Below are 23668 nucleotides of genomic sequence, written 5' to 3' on the forward strand. Positions count from 1 at the left end.
ATATGTTTGTAACAAGAAAACAAATTTATTGATTTTAAAAGACAAGACACAATTTTGTTTTGAAAAACACAAGAAAGCTAGCCTGAGTTCAAGTCTGAAATATTCAGAAAAATCCTACTGTCTTTAGTATGTTCCAGTCATTTTTTTATACAACACACTAAAAGTTAATATATATTTTTATAATTATAAAAGGTCCCCAGTTATTGTACAGTACACAATACAAATTGCCAACAAACTATTATTTAGCTCCTGCCAGTTCTGAGAGGACATTATATACTAAAAGATTTAGCATTTGTCACAAAAATCACATCAGGAAATACGTATTTACAAAATCAAATACATTATACAAAAAAAACCATCACGTTATTCTGTAAAGATGTCTTCTTTAAATAATTAAAAAGTATATTCAACTGTAGCCCAAAAACTGGAAAAGAACATTACATTATCTCACACATACAATCTACAAAAAGTTGCTTACCTCATTTACATAATATATTCAGTCAACTGGAAAATAAGAGATTGAATATGTCCTAGTGTTATGATGTTTCTGTGCTGTGGGACTGGATAATGTAATCTGCCACTTACTAAGTGAAATTTAAATGATGGCACTTAAAAAAAATACAGTATAAAATAAATGCAACAAGGGAAGTTTCCTAGAAGGTAAGAAAGCCCTGAGTGATGATAAAATTACTGATTGGTAGCTCTAGAATTAACCTAATTAAAGTTTACCACCTCAGGCACAATTTTCCAAGTTTTTGAAAGGCACTCGAAGTTTCTTTAACAGCCTCATTGGTTATTAACTGTAAATCCAAATTTTCAGTGGGTATGAGTGGAAATGGGCAACTTGCTTTGGTACAAAGTGGTATTTTCCCAACATATTTTAAACTGTTGAACTGGATTACTTTAAGATGGGTATTTAAATACAAGGCAGTCACTTTAATATTGTATAGAAGGAAACTTTACTTGGGGAACCCATTAAATACTCTTTGTGTAAAAAGCTTTTGCTGGTATCAGTGAGTCAAAAAGAATTGAACTGAGTTCCTGTTAAAAACCAATTCATTGAAGGTTGTTCCTCTGAAGTCTAAATTCCTCCTGAAAAGACATTTCAGAGTAAAATTAATCTAGAACTGAAAATTCCTGTAAGTTGTTTGCACCATAACCAAGAAAGTGCTTAAGAACATACAAAGAACATCTTCCTGAATTAGTGGTGAGGCTCATTTGATGCCTACAGGCTTTTTCTGGGCCTTGTTTTCTACAGTGAATTTCAGCCTTAATGAGCAATCTCCAAATATTTAACTACTCAGGGCTTCCAATCCCAAAATGCCAATTTTTTTTCAACAGGGAAAGGAGAAAAAAATCAGAATAAAACAAGAATTACAATGATCGTTTTCCAAACTAAGGCATATTTTACTTCAAACAAACACTAGGCAGTCACTTTGTAAGTGGCTTTTACTATTTCTTAGTTAAACTGGTAAATTAAACTCAGGTCTACTGGCACATAAAATCACTAGCAGCAATGATCAAGGCATGCAAACTCAGAAGCATTTACAGTAAATTATGAATAAAAAAAGTTGTTAAATTAAAACCCTTTGAGTATTGCATTTATGTTAATTAATTATGCATTAATTTGCATTAACTGACTAAAAATGTTTACAACTTACTTGCACTATACTACTGACGTAATTCCCTTAAATAACTTCAAATGATACCCTTTTTCTTTGCCCTCAGCTAGACTTAAATAAGTACAGCTGCTTTAGTGTTTGCTGACTGATATTGCAAGAAACCAGTAGAAAATGTACTGTATTCTCAGTGAGGTGGCATCAGTATCTCTAAGTTAAAAGAATCTTTGCTTGCTACTACACTCGTTCCCTCGTTCCTGTAAGCAGTAATTGTAAGAACAAAGGGGCTTTTAAAAATATTTGCTCGTGCAATCTCTAGGTTGCTTTTAAAATTCTGACATTCAATAAGGGCCATCCAAACTGTACCCTTGTATGTGAAATTTAATAAAATACCTTCATTTTCTAGCTAGTCATTATTGCAGTGACTGAGTTTTAAAAGGAATATTAACATAATTGTGCACTTTTTGTTCCTGTTTCTCACAAACACTGCCAAAAATTTCAATGAAACACATTAAATATTCTGCAAAATTTATTATTACTAAACGTTCTTTTAATCCTAAAGATTTCTCTTTTACAGTACCAGAGTATTCCAATACTAATCTATCTCAGGAAAATTTCAAAATAGCTGAATATATTTTCTAAACCTTTATCTTCTAAAGGCATCTTAAAGTAGACAACTTCCTATCTGTAGAATCATGTTTGATTTTCTTTGTATATCTATGCAGTTACGAAAACCAGGGAGCTGCAGTACTGTTTTATATTACACAGTACATATCAATGGCAATGAATATTTTGCCTACATCTACTGAGCTCCCTATTAATAAAAAAACATCCCCATATTGTATGCAAGTATTTACTTTAGACATAGTTAAAAAAATTTACAACACTATAAGCTATTTCAAAGTATATGCTCAGTGGACTAGTTAAATTATCTAAAAATCTTTGTTCCCATCATGTTACTTACAATGCTCAAAGGGTTAATGCAAGGCATTATATCAAATTAATTTCCTAATACTAGAACTAAGCACTGTGTCTTTATGCTTCTATTCCAGTTTTTATTGTCAGTGTTAAATCACCAAACAAATTAGCAGAGATACTAGAATTCCATGTATCAATTTGCTTTAAACTGTATACATAGAGCATGTCCTGTTAGTGTGACAAGGGCCCAATTTTCAGAAATTTATCTTGCTCTCTCAAATTTGTATTTTAAACTCTGAAATTAGTGTTTTATACTTATATTACTAATAAATCTAGGGTTTTTGTCAGCACATTTATGGCTATGAGTGGTTGGTTTTCTTTTGTGAAAGCATTCTGAATTAAATTGAATTGCAGTGCATCTCTAACATGGATTTTTTTCTAAACAGTGCAGATGTCAATTGGTGAGAATGGTAAAGATATCAGATAATTTCTCCTAGGGAAAACAAGATAAAACAGAAATTGTTTCAGATATTTAAAAATACCTCACTTTAAATGAAATTTGTATATAGACCTATGCATTCCTGAATGACAGAACATTATTATTTTTTTTAACTAAAGGCAATAATGCTGTAAATCATCATTTTATAGGCAAATAATTTAACATCTATTTTCCAAATGTTATGAAAATTTTTAAAAATGAAGGTGCTTAGAGCATGCTACAGTACAAGCAAAAAAATAAAAACTGAAAAAAAAAGTTTTAAAATTGATTTACTACAAGAAAGATGCAAATGTAACAAAACACTTTAACAAATATAAAACTTTTGAAAATTGGGCCCTGTGCTTTGAAAAGGTAGCTCAACAAGACCTCTTCCCCCACACTGTTCACTGTGCTATTTTGTGCTAATGGGGGAAATGCCTCTAAAATAATTATTCTGGATTCCATTTCAAGATTAGCTAAAACACATAAATCATGTCAACTCTCATAATGTCTACCCTGTGGACACACGCTACACCTCTCCCTAGCATTGACAGCAGAGTTCAGAACTGGTGTGGCAATGCAGCCGCACGCTACACATTACAGAATACACACTGAGGTACTCGTCTCTCCTTCAGCGATTACTAAAACCCAACTATTGAACAGCAAGACTGTGCAAAATGTTTTATCTAAGTGTTTGATTGAAATGTCAGTAAGAACAAAACAAAAGACCCCCAAATCTCTAAGTTTACAACACAGTAACATAGTTGCTCTAAAAAATCTGGTAAAATCTTTAGAATTTAAGCATAAGAATAGAGACTCCAGTCAGTTTTCTGAACCTGTGAAAGATCCAATTTGTCTTGATAATTCATTGCTTTTAGAAGCTATGAAATACATTCCATTTTTTGTATTCAGATTTTTGTTCAGTTTTGTTATTCACTTTATAACAGTTAACAACTGAATGGAGAGCTAAATAATGAAAGATACTCAAATCCCATCATATTTACCAATCTAGATTTACCTTTTACAATTGTACTCTTTTTTCATCAACAATAAATTCAACATTAAAACAAAGAATAAGAATTAGAAAACACAAATGAACACAAAAATTAAAACAACTATTACAGTATTAAAAAAAAAGCTGAAAATGAAAAAAATGTTGAATTATTCACTTTATTTTACTTGTAAACATCTTATAATGCACAATGAAGGGGAGTAAATATTTATCACAGCTTAGTTTTAGCATTTTTGGTGAAGGGTACAGATGTGCTGATTTCTAAGGAAAAATCAGGACACACTGAGCAATATATGTGACAACAAAATCTATAATGAGATTCAGTGCATTTATTAGTTAAGAAATAATGAATATAAACCTCACTTTTACTTTTTACTGAGGCAAAAGCCATCTACTGACATTAGTAGAATTATGCCTACACAGAATGAGCTGGATAGGTTCACAATTCTGCAAAGGAATTAAAATTTGTTTTTGTGCACCAGTAATGTTAGGACATTTTAGTTTATGTGCAGCTGTATTTGGAGCATATGTAAACTCTAGCAACAAACCTGTTTGCTATAAATACACTTCCATTTTATATGCTCTTCTCCCATTTGGTATATATGACTTTAAAGTCACTTTCAGACACATTAGATAAACCAGAATAAAAGAATCCTAATTGTTTTACACAGCCTTTCCTGTAAAGTTAATATTTTTGTGTTCTCATTCACTTTTTGGCTTTTTTTTCCTTATTTGATTCCATACTTTAGTGTAGCAAATTCATGTGTCTGCATAATGAAACATTTGTGAAGAAAAACTTGAGTTCTTTAATGTCAATTAATATGGTCTCTATAAACTGATATTATTTAACCATTAAAATGTAGTATCTGGCTGATACACCACAAAATATAGAAATTGAAAACATGCACTGCATTATGTACCTGCTCATTTATTTCTTTTTAGTTTTTAAAATTAAAAGTAGGCAAGGGTTTAGAAAATATATAATCATGCTTGGGACTATGGTCAATCTATTTCGACATTTGAAGTTGGTATTAAAGCTAGTTTTGCTTTCCAAATTCCCAAGCAAATTTTATTTCTATTAAAGTGAAATCCAGCTAGAAACGAGAAAAAATAGGTCTATTGTCATTCTAAGAGGGATATTAAAATCATTTAATAATAAAAAAATCCTTTTATTCTTTTGAAGGCTGTGTAACCTGTCCTTACTTCTTAGGGAATTTGAAAATGACAGGCACACCTTGTTGAATTAATTTAAGAGTTAAGAATAACAAAAAGTACTAAGTCTTAGCTTCAGTTCTGTTTAAGGCACCATGTAATAGCCGAGGTACAATGATCCCTGATGTACATTCTTAAATGGCAATGGTCCATCTAGCCACCTATTCAAATTCTACACAATTGGGAATAAGTACAAGTGAGGTGTGCCAGTTACACTGCCTTGTCTAATTTTTGTAAAAATTTAAATCCACTTTAACAACAAGGAAATGTTTTTGAAAGGAAAATGATGCAGGTTGCTACATTCCTTGCATTCTATAAATCATCTTTTCTAAGAGCAGCAGATTGAACCATTAGTAGGAAAAGACCTGGAATAGAAGAAAGTCATCCAAATGGAATGTTTTCCTGTATGTCCAGTTCAGCATAAGTAGCACATACACTTAAAATTAACAATAATCAAGTCACTTCTTTTTTAGCTTCAGTTTCTAACAACTACAGTGTCACTGAACAATCAAAAGCATCTGCTCAGTGACCTCACATATAGAATCAGTAGTCTTCAAAACAAAGGAACTGGTATGCAAATAATATCTGAAACTGTTGATTTTAAATGAAGCTTGCATTGTTTACATCATGTTCAGATAATCAGGTACATTTATGCCATACAGATTACCACATTCTGATACAATTCTGTCATTTAAACAGCTTCTTCCTCACAGGAAGAAACTAGGAGATCTTCTCAACCTTCCAGCATTATTACAAAAAAATCCCCCTGAATACTCACAATTTTATCAAAATAGTGTCTTCTCGTAGTACGATGAAAAGCACCTTTTATAACAAATTTGATACATCTGCTGTCAAATAAGTATGCCTCCAGTGTAAATCAAAGAAAATAGTTCTTTTGATATTTCACAGAAGTGCATCTAATTAAAAACCTATCTATATGAAATCAGCAGAATAACTAATAATTAACATTAAAATATTTTTAAAACTATGAAAAAAATTAAATTATTGTAAGAGGACAGAACATTAACATTAAACTTTGCAAAAATCTTCCTTGCATTTGATACAAAGAAACTTCTTCATATTGAGTGGCCTATGTAAAATGATTTTGTTTACAAAAATTCTTCTGTTTCTAAACAGACCTGGCAAAATACATACACCCATTCCATTTAACAACTCCAACAAAATAATGATCAGAACAGTTACATTTGACAACAGTCAACCTTCAGACTTATTATCTTTTTTTTTCTTTTTCATAGTAAACCTAAACAGCTAAAATGCAATGGGGCATGTGTTGGAGGCCAGGGGAAGTTTCACATTAGACTGCAGTATATGTATTTCCAGTAGCACTGCATTGTCTGATAGTCTGAGTAGTTGCAACAATGTGTTCATTATGAATTGGGTTCAGGAGGTTCTGCTGTACTCCACTCTCAAGCACTGGCTGCATGCAGCCCACCTGGAATGCCTGGTTCAGCTCAGTTTTCTCTCTCTTAGCTTGTGGCTCTCCACTTTCATCCAGCTCTTCATCTATTTCACTTTCAACTTCGCTGCCCTCATCTGCACAAAAAAACCAGTATGTAACTATCAAAAAGCAAGAAGTTTCTAATACAAGGCTCTTTATTTTGTAAGTAATAGTTGAAATGCAGGGGAGCAATCTGATAAAGCACAAACTGAAAATTAAACCTTTAATGGAAAAAAGTCAACTCTTATCTCAAATAGATAAACAGATTCAGGTCTGATCACTTGAGTTACACACTTTTGATGTGGAAAAAACAACTACAATCTCAAAAGGTCTAACAAAAAATGTTAACCTCGTATTTGGAAATGCCTCATTTTCAAAACATGATGAACAAGAGTTACTTTTAGGTATAGATAGGGAAATGGAGGTGAGGCAAGTTGTGGTCACTTGACCCCAAATTTTTAGAAACATTTTTAAACTCACTAGTTGAGTGTTCTTAGGTCAAATCACCCCAAATCATTCAAGTAGTCAGTGTAAGAATGCATGTCAAAATAAGGCATGAAGAGAATATAAGGAACTAATTTCTTCCTGACTACTTGCATAACAATTCTGCTTCTTGACTTAGCAAAACATTCACTACAGTTAAAAATACATAAGAATACTCTTGTCTTTCTTTCCACAGTGGTTACACTCCTCCATCCTATTAGATATAACAAAATTGGCATAAAAATTGGAATATTTCTTTGTGACAATAATAAACATCTTTAAAATATTCTCATTGTAAAACAAACCTACAATATTCCAGCATTATTACATGTGGTATATTACACACATAGCTATTGTATTATATCAATGTATCCATACAGTATATACATGAACTTTAAAGGATGATACAGCTCTGTTTGACTCTGTTTTTAAAACATAAGGATTTATTTTGCTCAGACACACATTAGCTCTACACAGAATTATACCCTGGAGATACTAAAATGCTTACCTTTATCCATATTTCCAGGGGACACAGCATTTAAATCACCAAACTGCAAAATAAACAATAAAAAAAATTTGACAGAGTCTTAAGCAAATGTGAACTTACAATGTCTATGATGTAGGAAATCTGTGCTCCACTTATTTAATGGTTGCACTCATTCAACTGTATAATCTTAAATGCAGCCACATCCATAGCAGAGCAATTTCCCATTCCATTTCAGTCTTGTGCTTATTAAGACAATTATCACTAAGTAAACCCTCAAAAATTAGAATGGAGAGGTACAACCTTTTTTAAAGATTGCTTCCTCAGGGCCTTTGTTGTTTGAAGTGAGCTATTTCTGTGTTCTATAAAGCCATACATTATAATGGATATTCATTCTCAACTGCCAATAACATAACAAAAAACTCTCTTTAAAATTTCCCTGGCACCATTTTAATTGTGCTGGAAAAAAATGGAGTATGTCAAGTGTTGTTAATCTACCTGTATGAAAGGCACTGCTGAGAAAGGGTTTATAACCTGATAACTGATTTACATCAAAATCCAGACTTTTTAAAAGAAACTGCATGTAAGTTAGAAACCTTCTTCCCTTTCCTTCCTCCATTTCTCTGGTGTGAAATTTGGAAGAGTAAAATACTAATGGATATTAAAAGAAAAGCACGTTGTTTAGATGGATACATTTCTAACCATAAATGACGATACCAGTCTTTTCCAGAAGAATTTTGCCAATACCTGTCCAAGGGTGGAAGAAGAGGAAGGGAGAAGTATGAGAATGCTTTTCTCAGTGCAACCAGTTATATTGCTTTACAGTGCTTGTTGGACTGTAATCTTTCTCACTATATTTCAGCCATTGAATACACAGAGACATGAGAAGACATGCATTTCATGCCTCTCACCTCCAAAAATTTTGCAATACTTACTTCTTGATAGTATTTCCATCTTCAGTCTTATAAACTTTTTAGAAGGCCCTATGCTACATTTATGTCTAACATATAAAGTCTGCTGAGACAACAAGAGTGTAGTAACTGCATACTTGTGTAGTACTTTGCAAATGTAAGGCAAGAAATGTAAGAGCATGTATAGGTATATATATGATTCTAGGTCTTTCTACTAAGTAGAAACGTTTAACTTTTCTGAAATATGTAATGACACAAGATATAAAATAATTTGACAAAACAAGCTGAGACATTTTTCAATTTCTCTTGAAAGTATATAATCTCTTAATAATATTTAATAAGCCTATCAATACATCTTGTGGGAAGAATGACAACTCAACTAGCAAAATTACCTGCAATTCATAGGTAACACAGAACATGAGAGTGACTCGCAAGTGTAAAAATATAACAAATCTGCCTTATTAACTATTTCGCATATTTTCAAATATATAAAATAATGCTTTCAAGCATTATTCTTTGGGAACTGTTCATGCTTTCCTTACTGTCTCACTCAAAATAAAAGCACAGATAAACTACTGAAAAGAAGAAGGATAAGAGAAACTTTGCCTTGCAGATGTCACAGTTAGTATAAAAAATAGTTATGAATTGAGACTCTACATCTGCTTTTTAAATCAAGTGTCTTCAAAACAACTTTATGGAAATAAAATTTGTTGCAAACTTCTACATATGTCTGCACTGATATGTGAACAGGTCTGTACAAACCAAAATTCTGCATGTATACCAGTCGTCTTATGTCAAAGAGGGTACACATTTTGTGTGGGAGTTATGTGTGTAAATGCATGTAAACAGATCCAAAGAAATACAATTTTCCTATTACTATGCTCTTTTTTATTTTCACATAAAATATTCAGGTCTCAAAAAGCGGAAAATGGTTGTAGATTGATCAACATTTTTCAAGCTATGCACATGAATCAGTGTGTAATTTGTAAAAGAGCAAGTTCATTTAGAAATAATTGATTTTAAGAATTCAGTGTGATTTTAGTACTCTTACAATGAACCAGTGAAACAAGTTTGAAACCACCGTATATATTTGTAACTCGGTCTATTGTAATACTGCAGAACATCCTACCATTCTACATACACACTTAAAATCTGCAAAAACACTCACTCCATTCATCACTAAATCTATAAATCTAGTCTCTTACATATTATCTTACCTCTCCCATAACTGCAATAGGTGTTTCTCCTGTTGCCTGAGCAACACGATGTTCTACTAAGTAAAACATGTATTCATCGTAAAGCAAGCGGATCAGATGAAAAGAGCCAAAGCTAGCAGCACTGCGCAAGGTTAAATCTCGAATCACCATTGAGCTATTCAAAAATAAAAAAAATATATATGTTTATGTATTATATGCCACAGACATTTTAACATTTTTCCATGTAGACAGACATTTCACCTCAAAACCAATATTCTCAAAAGTAACATTATCCTCAAATGCCTGATTTAAAGGGATGACCAAGAAAGGGCAATCATTTGCTTTTCTCTTTTCTTTGAAGGTAATGTTGGACACCACTTAAGAAATAACTAGACTAGTCTGGTTTTGGTATTGACCTATGCGTAGCTACCACTAATTGAGCAAGTGTAAAACTAACTTGAAAGAAACCTTGTTGAAAACATAAACAACTAAATTCTAAGAAAACTATTTGATTTGAAAGAAGCTATTGCTTAAATAGTGTCTGTTGTGTCAATCTTTCCAGGGCTTTTAATTGCCAGAATTTAAAAAGCTTTTAAACTTAGAATTCAAAACCAAGAGATTTGTGTGTTCATACTGTATCTTTGCATCTTCAGCAAGCAGTTGCTCCAGTCAGGTTCAAAGAACAAGGTTTACTCTGATAACTGTTTCAATAAGCAGCTAACATGGAATGCTTGTCTTAATGTTCTTTTCATATATTAAAAACAGCTTTTGCCTTTCTTATCTAATAAACATTGGTGTCACAATGTTTTAATAAGTAATACTAAAAACAGTGACTTAATAACTCCATAGTTTTTTAACCAAAACAATTCATTATTTGTTTCTAACTCTGGACAAAATTACCTGTATTCATTTTCAGATGGCCTTTAAAACAATAAACAAGGGTCATTTCCTGATAGCACTGAGTTCAAGGTTAATAACAGAAGTCCTCTGAAAAAAACCCCATGTTTTTCATAATATACCAAGCCACTGTTTGATATTAGATTTGTCAACTTCAGTACAATGCACAATTCAGCAATTAATAGAATATTTAGAATGTTTTAAAATCTATTAAATACTACCTGTAGAAAGACCATTTTAGCAGAAATTGCCGTGCTGCTTTAGGAAAGCTGGGTCTTCCTTCATAAGGTTTCAATGCTTGCATCATTACATTATCAAGCCAGGCAGCCCACTGCTCCAGAGTGCTCTGCTGTTGAAGAGTCATCTTGAAATCTGTTTCAAGTCTCTGAACCATGTTGTCATCACACTGGCACACCCAGGAAGCCTGCTCCTGGAACAGCATATGGCAACTCTTGAATTGACAGTACATAAGCCAAAGCACACAATGTAATTGTAGCTCAAAGGTTAAGCTCTTCAATAGATGAAAGAGTCTGGACCCACTTACTAGACAAAGAAGTGGTTTTTATTTTATGCCTATTGTAATTTTATTGGAAGCAAATAGGTGGGAAAAGCATAGCACAAAAGAACTGATATCAAATAAAGAAATTAGAATGAAAAATATAAACAACTGAAGTTTCCTGTTTCCCACATTCATTTGTGAAAAAAGGTTTCCACTTTTGTAATTTTTCTACTGAAATACTTGTATCTTGGAATTTTTTTCTTGGATTTCAGGCAGGGCAAGCAGGAAGAAGAGTAAAATGCTCGGGACTAAAGTAATAAAAGAAGTAGTGAGAAATCAAGTGCAACATTCCCTTTGTTCTGAAGAAGTTAAGCTTATAGACAAATCCTGTTTCATCGTCTTATAAAAGAAACTTTGTATGCAAACAAGGATTGTTTGCTGACTCTACAGAGTAATAGATTACTTAAAGATGACATAAGCTGCACATGAGTGGAGAAACACAATATGCATAGAGTAATCAGCAATTTAGTCAGTGTTACCAAGTTTAAATAAAGCTAACTGTTCAATTCAGAAAATGAGAAAAAAATGACAGCTCACTAACTGCAAGCCATTTCCATTTAAACTTTGTTGTCATGTGCCAAGTTAACATCTCATTCAGAGACTCTGTATCCATGTCAGCATATTACTGTACTTAATATATTGTCTCTCTGGTCAAGAACTCTTGACTAGATTTCTGTTAAGTGTGCTGACAAGTACATTAAAACACCTGTTCACAATGAAGAGCAACAGAGAACTACCAGGAATCTGAAAACTTTACTGGCCAAAAGGACAAAAGTATTTTTCCTCAGACAAGCAACAACAGGTTCTAACCATACTAATCTATCCATTATTCAGGAAATCTTGTAAATTTAGGGAGAGGCACATAGAAAAAACATACCAATGCACGGGGTATTAAATAATGGTGACAATCTCTATTGACAATGTTATGCATTTAATAACTTTAACAGACATTCAGAAGATACACTACTGAGATCTAATCCTAAAGTATCATTTTTGCTATCAGTAAGACACGATTTATGGCACCCATTCTAAGAAAGTATTTGCTCTGCATTTGCATAGAAGCTGGAAGAATATGTGCATTTTAAGAGAGTAAATGGAAACAGGTGATGGTTCTGAGGTCTTACCTTTCTAAAGAATGAAGCTGTCATATTTGGACTGAGTCACCATGTATACGAATGAGTAAAATATTCGCACTTGACTTTTCTTGATAGAATGATGCCTGACAATAATATTCAAAACCATAGAGGAAATCACACATAAAAAAACCTGCTATTCAAAACCAAATTTTACCTGAACATTGGCAAAATCAACACGGTTGAGATCATTGAGCATCTGGTTGATTTGAGAAGTATTTTGAAGCACAGCACGAGCTGCTTGAGCCAGGTGATTAAGAGATGTGTATCTTCGCAGAGTCTGGGCAAAGGCACTTACAGCGGCAACCTACAAAGAAATTTATTATTTTTAAATATTGTACTCAGTAGATTAATTCTACAGATTGCATCTTGACTATTTTAATAGTGTATATTAATGAGTCCTCGTATTTGAATTATACCATGTAGCAGATCAAATAATATTATTTCCTTTCCCATTATTTGATGCTAAACATGAAATTTAGCATTAAAGTTAAAATGCTTCTCCTTTTAGATGCTATTGCCCACTTGGTTTAGCACTGCAAGCATAGTGCTTCAAGTTTTATCTACCTTGGTTTGTATCATCCTCTGTGGAATATTGTTCATGGCATTTGAAAGCCAACCTTCAAGGCTTTTTGCAAAATTGCGAATGGCTTGGGTCAAGGCACCTGCATTGGAGAATAAAAACAGAATAAAAGAAAGCAGTGCACCTGTCTTGAAATGTTTTGCATCCTCAGAGCTCTTGTACTCAACTTTCAGGTCTGCTGCATTTACTTACTAGACAAATCTAGTCTAGGTTCAAAATGTCTCAATGAGATAAAGATTACACAATAATGATTTTAGTTTTGGTTTAATAAGCAGTTTTGACTTCTTCAGCAGACAATCTTCCAAAGAAGTTTGTGACTTAGCAGTATTGTTTGGGGCACTTATATACAAGAACAACACTAATTGCAGCAGTCGTGTTGTAAAGTTTCCATCTCACACTTTCAGCTTTTCATTTTACCTAAGCACTACTTTTAAAAAACAAAAGTCTTGGGAAAAATCCACTTATAGGAAGACTGCGGTTTCCTCAAAAAAGTCCAAAGTAATCTTAAACCACGTCATAGTGCTGCTTAATTCAGTTTCAATGAATAAATTCAATTTATAAGGACTGCTTAAGGATATCATCAAGAAGCAAGATATAGGAGTGTGTTTCACTGACAGAAAGTTATTCAAATGACTGTGAAATCTGTGTGCATTTTGTTTCTTTTCTACGGCATCCACAGAAATGCTGAATGGCTGACAGATTTAGAGACAGTGAAGAAGCCCCTACAGTACTCTGCATTACTGAAACCAGAAATTTTAATATTTCAAAAGAGGAGGACAGGAAGTATTGTCTGAAGGAACAGTACCTGGAAAAAATAAAATCGTATCTTCTGAGTGATAGAAACACAGTTTTCCCATGCCTAACCCTAGCACAATGACATAACAGCACAACACTCAAACTGCTGCAAAAAGTAGGAGACAAAAAGAAAAAACTACAGGTTTCTGAAGACTACCAGAGAATGAATGCAACTACAAAAGTGAAGAGGAAAAAACCTAAGGAAGTAATACCTTAATACCTTTTTTTAATAATACCTTTTTTAAAAAAAGCTTTCTACCAGAAATGTAAACTTACTAGAAGAGAAATTGTTTTCTTTGTGATATCTTTTTCTGATGTCTTTAAACTTGCAGTCATAAGCAGTAGAATCCATACTGGTAATTCTAACAAGTACCATGCCTTTGGATGCTTAGCTGACCACAATTTGATCTTACATAAGTATCTGTGTTAGCTGAGCCCTCTTATGGTATCAGTTTTTTTTCTCCCTTATATGTGAAGAACAAGCTTTTTTCTTCAACCCTGTCAATCCCCTAGCTCACTTGTGCTGCTTTGTAAATTATTTCAGTGCACTTACTAATTGACTATGTATTTACTCACATTTTCTTACCTACCAGACAAGATGGAAGTAATAATGTAAACACTGCATGAATGGCACTTAAGATATTTAAGAAAAATATTACTACTTTTGCACTTCTAGTGTTCTCATTATATTTTATACCCAAGAGTATATAAATATGTTACAAAATTATTTGCATCACTGCAATGTTGATCTCCCCTAAAAAAAACAGCTCAGACCTTAAAAAAGACATTTTACTAGGAAAAAAAAGGAATGAATAAAAGGAATTCTAAGTTCTGAAGAAATAAAACAGCTAAAGTAGCTAATTAGGTATCAGTATTGTATAGAACCACCATGAATTTCTAATGAGCTTTGGAGAATTTTTTCATATGCTTAAGTACACATCTAGCCATTACCAAAACTGTAAGTACCTACATCCTTGAACTTTGAAGTTCATCTGAGTCCCTTCAAAGAATCTTTGCATGATAGGCAAAGTACAGTAATTTCACAACTATAAGGCGCACCCTTTTGACTAAAATTTTTCCCCGAATCCGGAAGTGCGCCTTATAGTCCGGTGTGCTTTATCTGATGTACAAAGTTGCGACATTTGCCACCCTGGAAGCGCGAGCCCACAACAGTCCCCAGCCGAGCAGAGCCGGCCCAGCGGCAGCATCAGGCCAGCACCAGGCCGGGGCGAGCCCGGCAGCACTGGGGCAGCGGCCGCGCGGGGGAGGGAAAGGACAGCAGCGCAGCCTGGGCCGGGGGGCAAAGCCACCGGCATCGGGGAGGTGGTCCTGCGGGGCGTTCCCTGCGTGGGGGCGGGCCCGCCGGCATTGGGGCAGCCGCCACGTGATGGGGGGAAAGCCACCGGAATCGGGGCAGCGGCGGCACGGGGCAAGCCTGCCAGCATAGGGTCACCTGGAGCGCGAGGGAACTCCTGGAGCAGCGGGGCCCCGGGGACGCTGCACGGAGCAGTGGCAGACATAGCCTGGCCCTGGGGACGCTGCACGGAGTGGCGGCGGGGATAGCCTGGCCCTGGGGACGCTGCACGGAGTGGCTGCGGGCATGCCCCAGCGCCGGCGACGCTGCATGCAGCAGCGGCGGACATAGCCTGGCCCTGCCGGGTACAGGCGGGCCCGGGGGCCCATGGCTGCCAGGTTGAGGCGGGGCCTCGGCCAGCGACCGCGCAGGGGGAACTGGGGGTGGAGCCTCGCTGTAAAAAAAACAAGTGCGCCTTATAGTCCGGTGCGCATTATCTGATCTACAAAGCTGCGAAATTTGCCGACTCCCGGGTGGTGCGCCTTATAGTCCGGTGCGTCTTATGGTCATGAAATTACTGTAAATGGTCTAAATAATGAGGTGTTACTAGTCACCCACTAAATGATGTGGCAATGGCAGTTACTGAAAGTTTGATTTACATAAAAACCTAAAAAGCTTGACTTCTGAACGAAAACCACTCTGTACAAAACTGAGCTTTACAGTCTGTGGTTTGATTTTTTGTCTGTCTGGAATTGTGTGATATGGCGTGGAAGTGTATTTTGCATAAATTCTCCACCCATCATGGAAACTAACTCACAACCAAATTTGTTACTATCCATTGTGCCATTTGTGAAGATGCAAGGTGTCCATTCTAAAATGTAATAGCTCTTGTCTATTGCCAAGGACACTAGATAAGTATGATCTTTATTCTTGGCTCCAACGGACAGCATTTCACTTTTCTTAGAAACAGGAATTTCATTGTTTTATACATAGCAATTCTTCACTCATTCTATGGGTATGAAATACTTCAGCTGACAAATTTAACACAGAGGTTAAAAGTAAAACCATTTTTCCCCTCAACAGTCTTTTATTCTACTCCAGTCATATGTGTCAACAACAGGACACATCTAAAAAAAAAAAGGCACTGAAGATGTAAAAAAACCCCAACCCTTTTAAAAAAATCATGCTTTCTTCAAGCTCCCTTCAAATTAATATTTTTCCCTATTTTGAACAGTAGCTTCTGCTATCTTGCCATTTATTCAAAAAGATTATAAACGTGCCTTTAATGAAGCATTTACAGTCCCAGTTCCTCTACAGAGTCCAAACCTTTCTACAGGCTGGTATTTTCCCACAGAGGTTGATGAATTTGTCTGCTTCACCCAGCCGCATTTTTATTATATTCAACCTTAAGCCATTATCTCAGTCTCTTGTAACGACTGGAGATGCTTTTATTCAAAAGCAGGAGTCTAAAAAATCACAAGACTTTAACTATTTAACGGTGAAGAAGAAACTTGAATGGCCAATCATTAAAGGAAAGCTACTAAAAAAAAAGCCATTTAATTAGCTGATCCTGAAGGATAAAGTAAGAAAATGTGTTAGCTGTCTTCCAAAAGTAGCTCAGTGAGTGCAATTCTGAGCAGAAAACCACTTGACTGCTCACAAAAAGGAGGCAGAAGTCTCTTAGGATGAATTTATCCTGGGATCAGATGATGGTTTTGAATCCAACAGTCTGATAACCATCCCCAAAACAGGAATGTCAAACATAGTAATTATCAATTATTCAAATATGCTGGTAATTCTAGAAAGAAAGAAGTAACATGAAAAGGACATGATGCATCTAGTTATTGATATTGATTTTGTCCCATTTTCTTGAAATCCTGCATTGGCATCATCCGAAGCAAGTCAGGAAGACAGCATGATGCCATTTAAATGCCCCTCTAGATAATACCAGGCTCTGCAGGAAAAGCAACTGAAAAGAAGAGCAGGTTTAATTAAAAACTGTGTCTGCACTACCTTTTTATTCAGAAAATAACTTGCTTTTGCAAGTGGTAATTTTCATTCACCCAATTAAATGGTCCAGTTAAATTTATGGGGGTTTTTATTATTACCTGTTTGTGATACACTATATTACTCTAAAATCCTACCAATAGTATTGTTGTTAGAGAAGTAAAGCCTTAAATATAAACCAATGCAAAATAATTTACATAATAGTTGTCAATAATTGCATGTGTTTGAGATAACATTTTTCCTTTATTCTGCTATACAGATGCACAAATAATGTGAATTGCTGCAAAGAATGTACTCATTCTTTAAAAAAAAAAGCTAAAATGTGCACTGTAAATGGAAAACCTTCATATTTTATACATTTCCAGTTTCAATTTTTATTTTTATTATACATAATTTGCTAAAGTCTGATTTTATTCCACTGGCAAGCAGGAAGTCAATAAAACTTTTTTGCAAGGCACAACCACCAAATATTCTTACTGAGTGCTTATTAGTGCTGGAGTCACTATAGCAGAGGACGTGTTCACAGCATGACCACATAGGTTTGTTCCCTGTCAAACTAGTTATGGCCCTAATTTAAAAAAAATAATCCAATTTTTTAAAGTAAGTACTGTTTTTCATTGGAAGAAGATAATACGTAGGAATTGTGAGGGGTTTAATGGGTTGCTAACAAGATTTCTTCACATATTTCGGACAGTATATGTGAGACAACATACTTCATGAAGGAGTTCATCTTTCTTCCCATAAATTTGTTTTCTAGCAATGATAGCCATAAAAATACACTGCTAGAGCAGTGACAGATTCTAGTAAAATTAAATTTGAAAAGAAAGTTGTATTCCTGGTAGTGGCAGTATGACTGGACAATTACTATTTCATTGAGGATGTACGACAGGAAAACAGTAGATTGGAGTAACAAATTGGATTAGGAACTTTTCATTGCTGTAACAGTTATTAGAATTGATTTCAGCAGTCAAGGACAAAGGACCACCTCTTCAAACATGGAATCACAAAGACCACAGTTCTCTTCCAGACTAATCAAGGATTAATATGTGATGTTTGAACTGAAAACTACTGAATTTAGTGGAAGGATTCACTGGCAATAGTGCACATTGCCACAGAGCCACAGGACTTCTTTCTACCATGCATCCAGGAGCCAGGGTAAAAGGAAAACATTTTTACCTGAAGATGTAACAGACATAGAGAAAGAAATATATTTAATATGAAATTGTATATTAAAAAATAGATCTACCAACTTTCAGAATGCCTTGAATTCTGAAAGTACAATTCCTGAATTCTCAGCACAATTCCTTACACAATAAAACTATGGATAAACTATACACAGTATTTTGTAACTTTAAACTTTTTTCTTAAGCTGCCCTGTGAGACAGAAGTACAACTCCACCACAAACACACTTGCAGAAAAATTCTTACAAAAGGTTTCAGGTGTTGAACTTACTAGGAATAGGTCTAAGGACGTCAGGAATGAGAATCTCCACCAAAGCCTGGTACATCACATGGTCACAGTTACACATCCATTTCAGAATAGACTCATTCTTGCACAGAGTAATCAGCTTTGCTTTAGGAAGTCGACTTTCTATTTCACTCAGATTGCTGGTGTTAAAAAAATGTATCAAATTAATAAAAATGCATTTATGGCACCTAGGGGCATGGTTTAGCAGCTGACATGGCAGTGCTAGGTTAACAGTTGAATTTGACTTTTCTAACCTAAAGTTTCCATGATTCCATGATTTATAGCCAGTAAAAACCTGGGTGTTAAAATGTACTTTTTTATACAGGCATTATAGATGTCTCAGCTGCACCCAATATAACTTATTTACATGTTGTCTCATGGATTTAAGAAATGTCTCCATAATTCTACAGCTCATAAATACTGCAGATGTATGAATGATTCTTTTGGCTTAAAAGAAATGGATCAAATATTGGAAGAGACACCTTCACTGTAGTTGTCCATGCAAAATATCCCTATGAATGACACAACTGCTTCAAGACTGCCCTTTGGTATACACCCAGGCTATACAAAACCACCAGACAACATAAATTTAATTTGGAAAATAATTATAGGAGAAAAAATTATTAAGATAAAACTAATATGATTTTTAAAATTTCACTCTTAGATTATCAAGAGACATATTAAATGAAGAGTAACATTTACGGACCTTGGTTCATTAACAGGAGTGCCATCAGGTGGAGCAGAAGGAGAATAGCGCCAGAAAGTTTGCCACAATTTTTCTATCAGGCTGAATTGAAGATTAACAACTACATCCAGTATTGCCTAAAAAAATAAAATGAGATCATGTTGTCTTTTACCCAGAATCCTTCCACTCCCAACTCCAACTAGATCGACAGCTCTTTTCCTTCATCACATAGTGGAACCAAGGCAAACTATACATTTCTCAAGTTATAAATGGTATCTCTTTAAATACCTTTGATATCCGTAAATTATCCAGCACTATAAACTGCTGTGCACAGAGACTTGCCGAAGGCTTGCATGGAAGCCCCAGGAAGCAGTATGGTTTATGTTAACATATCAGAGGAATTTAAACACAGAAAATATTTACTGCTCCTGCAAATAAAAAAGTAAACCTGACATGTTACTTCTTTTCAAAATGCCTTATGAGTTGGAAGCATCTTCAAAAATTATTTTTAAAAGACATATTGTTCAGTATCAAATGTGGCTTGAACGTCTCAATGTTTCTCTGATATGAAAAAAAAGTTACTAGTTCTAATGCAAAAGAAAATAAAATTATAATCTAAACTGATTTAAATTCCCTATTAATGAAACCAAATATCTGTTTGCACAATCTAAAGTCTTAAGATTCTGAAAAACATACATGTAACAACATTTCATTTACCGTATCTATTACATATGACTCTTTCCCCTGTTAAAGGGGGTCCTCCAGAAAACCGTTTTTGCTATCCTTTTCAATGAAGTAAGTAAAATATCGTGGGAAAGACACATGCCACTAGCATGGCTGCAATATATTTGGCACTATTCTCCTCTACCGGCCTTCAGTAAAAGTCATGAACTTTCAAAAATACATGGTTTATATGAAATACCTCACAGTGCTCTCGATAAAGACTCTGTAGTGATTTGATGTCCTCAAAGGTAGTACCATCTGGCAGAGAAGATATTTCAACTTCTCCAAACTCTGGCAGTACTCGAGATGCATCTGTTGTCATGACAACATAATGAAAAATATGACAGTTACAGTAGGGTTAAAAAATAATTTAAGGATTATACAAAAAAATAAATTCCAAAAAGTCATAATATTCAAAAAGGAAAGTATTTAATACCTGTTGTATGCCAAAATACTAAATACATTAATAATTTTTACTAAAAAAGAAATACAAAATTATAATTGAATAGATTAAAATGCTATCATGTGCATAGTATACCTATATAGAGAAGCTAACACATGCTTTTTCAGACTATTATAGGGTGCAAGAAAATATCTAGAGTCTGTGCAGGAGAGACTAATGCTTGAATAATTTTTCTGTTGTTCAGCTGAAGAGTTTCTATGAAGCCAGGTGTGATGGGGTGGGGCTTAATAAACTCAATATACAGTAAATTCACGAATACAAGCCGCACTGAGTATAAGCCGCATCTCTGGGTGTTGGCAAATATTTCGGTTTTTGTCCATAGATAAGCCGCACACGAATATAAGCCGCTCTGTCGTTTGCAGCGAGGACCCGCGTGCAATTAGTAACAGAACCGCGGGAGGGCGGGGTTTACTGGCTGAGCTAAGGCTGTGCAGGCTCGGCCCGCTAGGGGCCGCTGACGGGGCCAGGTGGCCCAGCCCGGTGCTGCCGCTCGGGGCCGGCCGCCACTGCCCCTGGGCTCGGTCACCCCGGGTCGGCGCTGCCCCGCGGTGGCAGGCAGGGACGGAGCTTCCCCCGCTCCTACGGCAGCGGCGGCGGGCAGGGACGGAGCTTTCCCGCGCCCGTGGCGCCGGCAGCGGGCGCGGACAAAGCACCCTGCCTCCTCCCCGAGCTGCGGCAATGGCGGCGCGCACTTCCCGCCCCCCCCCCGGGCCGCGGCAATGGCGGCGCGGGGCTCCCGCCGGCTCCCCGAGACGCGGCAATGGCTGTGCAGGGCTCCCGTCGGCTCCCCGAGCCGCGGCAATGGCGGCGCCCCCCCCAGTCGGCTCCCCGGGCCACGGCAATGGCGGCGCGGCCCCCCCGCGTCCTCCCCGAGCCGCGGTAATGGCGGCGCCCCCCCCCCCCGTCGGCTCCCCGAGCCGCGGCAATGGCGGCGCCCCCCCCCCCCGTCGGCTCCCCGGGCCGCAGCAATGGCGGCGCCCCCCGCCCCCCCCCCCCACCACCTCTCCTCCCCGGGCCGTGGCAATGGCGGCGCCCCACCCCCCTCCTCCCCTGGGCTGCAGCAGCGGAGGAAAGAGAGCTCTCCCGCCTCTCTCCCCGCCCCCCGTGCTGCCTGCAGGGAGCCAGGGCAACACGGTAACACTGTAACAATTGCGAAATGCCGGCTTTTACTGGCCGGTGCTTGGCTCGGCACTCTGGCTGGCACGTCTGGGGTTGTAAATGTCAGAAAATTATTAATATATTAGCCGCACCCGACTATTAGCCGCACTTCTGGGTTTCCACCAAAATTTTTGTCAAATTGCTGCGGCTTGTATTCGTGAAATTACTGTACATTTTTACTTGACATTTACTAGACTTCCAAGTAGAGCCAATGTGTGCTTTTACTATTTGCCACAAATGTTTCTGAGAGACAAGCCGGTAAGAAAAAAATACTGGACTGGAAAAGAAGATTCAAAACATCTTAATGCTACCTTTATGCTCCAAGTGATTTTAGTAAAAGCAAAATCAGGCCAAAGGATTTGGTGGTTGAAAATCCCAACCAAATAAGCCTACACTAACAGTACACTCTATCAGCATACCTAAGGACTCTTTTTACATAAGCAAATAACTAAATTATGATTTGTTTCTGTGACTGGAATACATGCTTAACTGGACCAAAAAATCCATAATTTGGATATTTTTAAATATGACCATCAGGGTTTCAGCTGAAACTGTTTGTCTTTTTCCACTTACAATACTAGAACACCCTTTCAGAACAGCCAGGAGTGGCTAAACTGCATAGTAGTGCAACGCCATCCTTCTACCCCAACTTTCCTGAAATAAAATGCACTGTAATGCACATGAAGGAAACAACTTTCATAGCAGGAATTTCAATATGCACATTTATTATAATTATGCAAAGCAACTTCATTTATGTAATATGAAGTATATCTCACCCTATTTTTCCTCTTATACTTACATGATGCATATTAAATATTACATAAAGTTCATAATGTAATTTAAGAGCCTTTCTGTTCTGTTGAGAGTAACGATTTTAGAGAGGGCATGATAACTTCAGAAGCAACTATTAATACTTGTCTGGCATGATATTCACTGTGATAACAAACTTCATCTTACTTATTTAAATAGCAGTATAAAGCTTGCTTTCATACCTAGAAACTGTTGATGATGTTGACTTTGGGCAATTACAGTTTGTTCAACAGATGTGCCTGTCTGTTGACCACTTCCTGTGAAGCCATCTGCAACTCCATCTACTTTCTGCATAGGTTTATACCTGCAAAAAATATCAAGTACAAAATTATCCTTTCTGTTTACGTCTTCATAAATGGAACACAGAATTTGATTTTTCCATCTCAAAATAAAATTTTCAGGACAAGTGACAAAAGAATTTAGAGATCCTTACTTACTTTGTAAGTAACAGAAGAAAAAAACCCTAAGGGAAGCTAGAGTGCATTACAGAATTCACAAAGGTGGTACTCCAATATCTGGTAGAATTTAGCTTAGTAACAGGATATTGCAACACCAGTAAATTTATACCAAAAAGAATCAAATCCTTCCTTTTCCACACAGCTTGACATAATTTTGTAATACACATGTAATGTTTCATTACTTTTAAGAAGAAACAACATTACTCTCTGAGGATAATGAAGACTTCAACAAAAGCACTTTGGGATACTGAAGTTACACAAAAACAAAAGGTGCATGGCCCCCAAATTAAGAAAAGGAATGAAGAAAAAGGATGTGTTGCTTACATTCAGACTACAGCTTTGCTGAAGAGAAGTGTTTATTCAATTAGATGTGACTAATAGAAATTGTAGAATTGGTATAATTAGCCAGAAAAGATATAGCTTGACTGCAATTTACCACTAATTTAAAATAAAAATGGACCACTAGTAATATTAACAAGCTGACAAAAGAGCAATATTACCATAATAATCAAAATTACAATATTGAGTCTCTTAGTTCTCTCTTAATAAGCCCTGCTAGAATTTTTCAATGCACTTGGATAACAATGATATACATATCATTGTTACATATATATATACATATGACATACAGTCATATATGAAACACTGAAGTTAAAGATGAAGTCTCCTATGGCATAGTATTTTTCATGTAACAGTTACCTATTCTGCATAATGGTACCTTGCAGTTTCCACCCCTCATCAACACCTTTACAGATTCTCACAGGAGACCTTAGGATCGGTGTGAATTGAGCCTGAATTGGGCACATGTTGGTGCAGGTACATGTGTGCAAGTGCAAAACATGGGGCACAGAAGAAGTGTGCAC

General features: G+C 36.1%; 1 protein-coding gene across 5 annotated transcripts in view; it reads right to left on the bottom strand.

Moving 5' to 3' along the window:
• Position 1: 1 nt before the first annotated feature.
• Positions 2-23668, bottom strand: part of RFX3 (regulatory factor X3) — a 118939-nt gene continuing 95272 nt past the window's right edge. For all 5 annotated transcript variants that reach the window (XM_033085588.2, XM_033085590.2, XM_033085591.2 and 2 more), the window contains 10 exons: positions 22530-22651; positions 20116-20228; positions 19215-19330; positions 18494-18648; positions 12929-13026; positions 12519-12668; positions 10891-11099; positions 9794-9947; positions 7690-7732; positions 2-6793 (listed from right to left, as the gene is read on the bottom strand). In XM_033085588.2, the coding sequence (XP_032941479.1) occupies positions 6555-6793; positions 7690-7732; positions 9794-9947; positions 10891-11099; positions 12519-12668; positions 12929-13026; positions 18494-18648; positions 19215-19330; positions 20116-20228; positions 22530-22651 (1399 nt within the window). In that variant the 3' untranslated portion in view covers positions 2-6554. The remainder of the gene's footprint in view (positions 6794-7689; positions 7733-9793; positions 9948-10890; positions 11100-12518; positions 12669-12928; positions 13027-18493; positions 18649-19214; positions 19331-20115; positions 20229-22529; positions 22652-23668) is intronic.

Source organism: Catharus ustulatus, chromosome Z, assembly GCF_009819885.2.
Source record: "Catharus ustulatus isolate bCatUst1 chromosome Z, bCatUst1.pri.v2, whole genome shotgun sequence".
Lineage (NCBI taxonomy): Eukaryota > Metazoa > Chordata > Aves > Passeriformes > Turdidae > Catharus > Catharus ustulatus.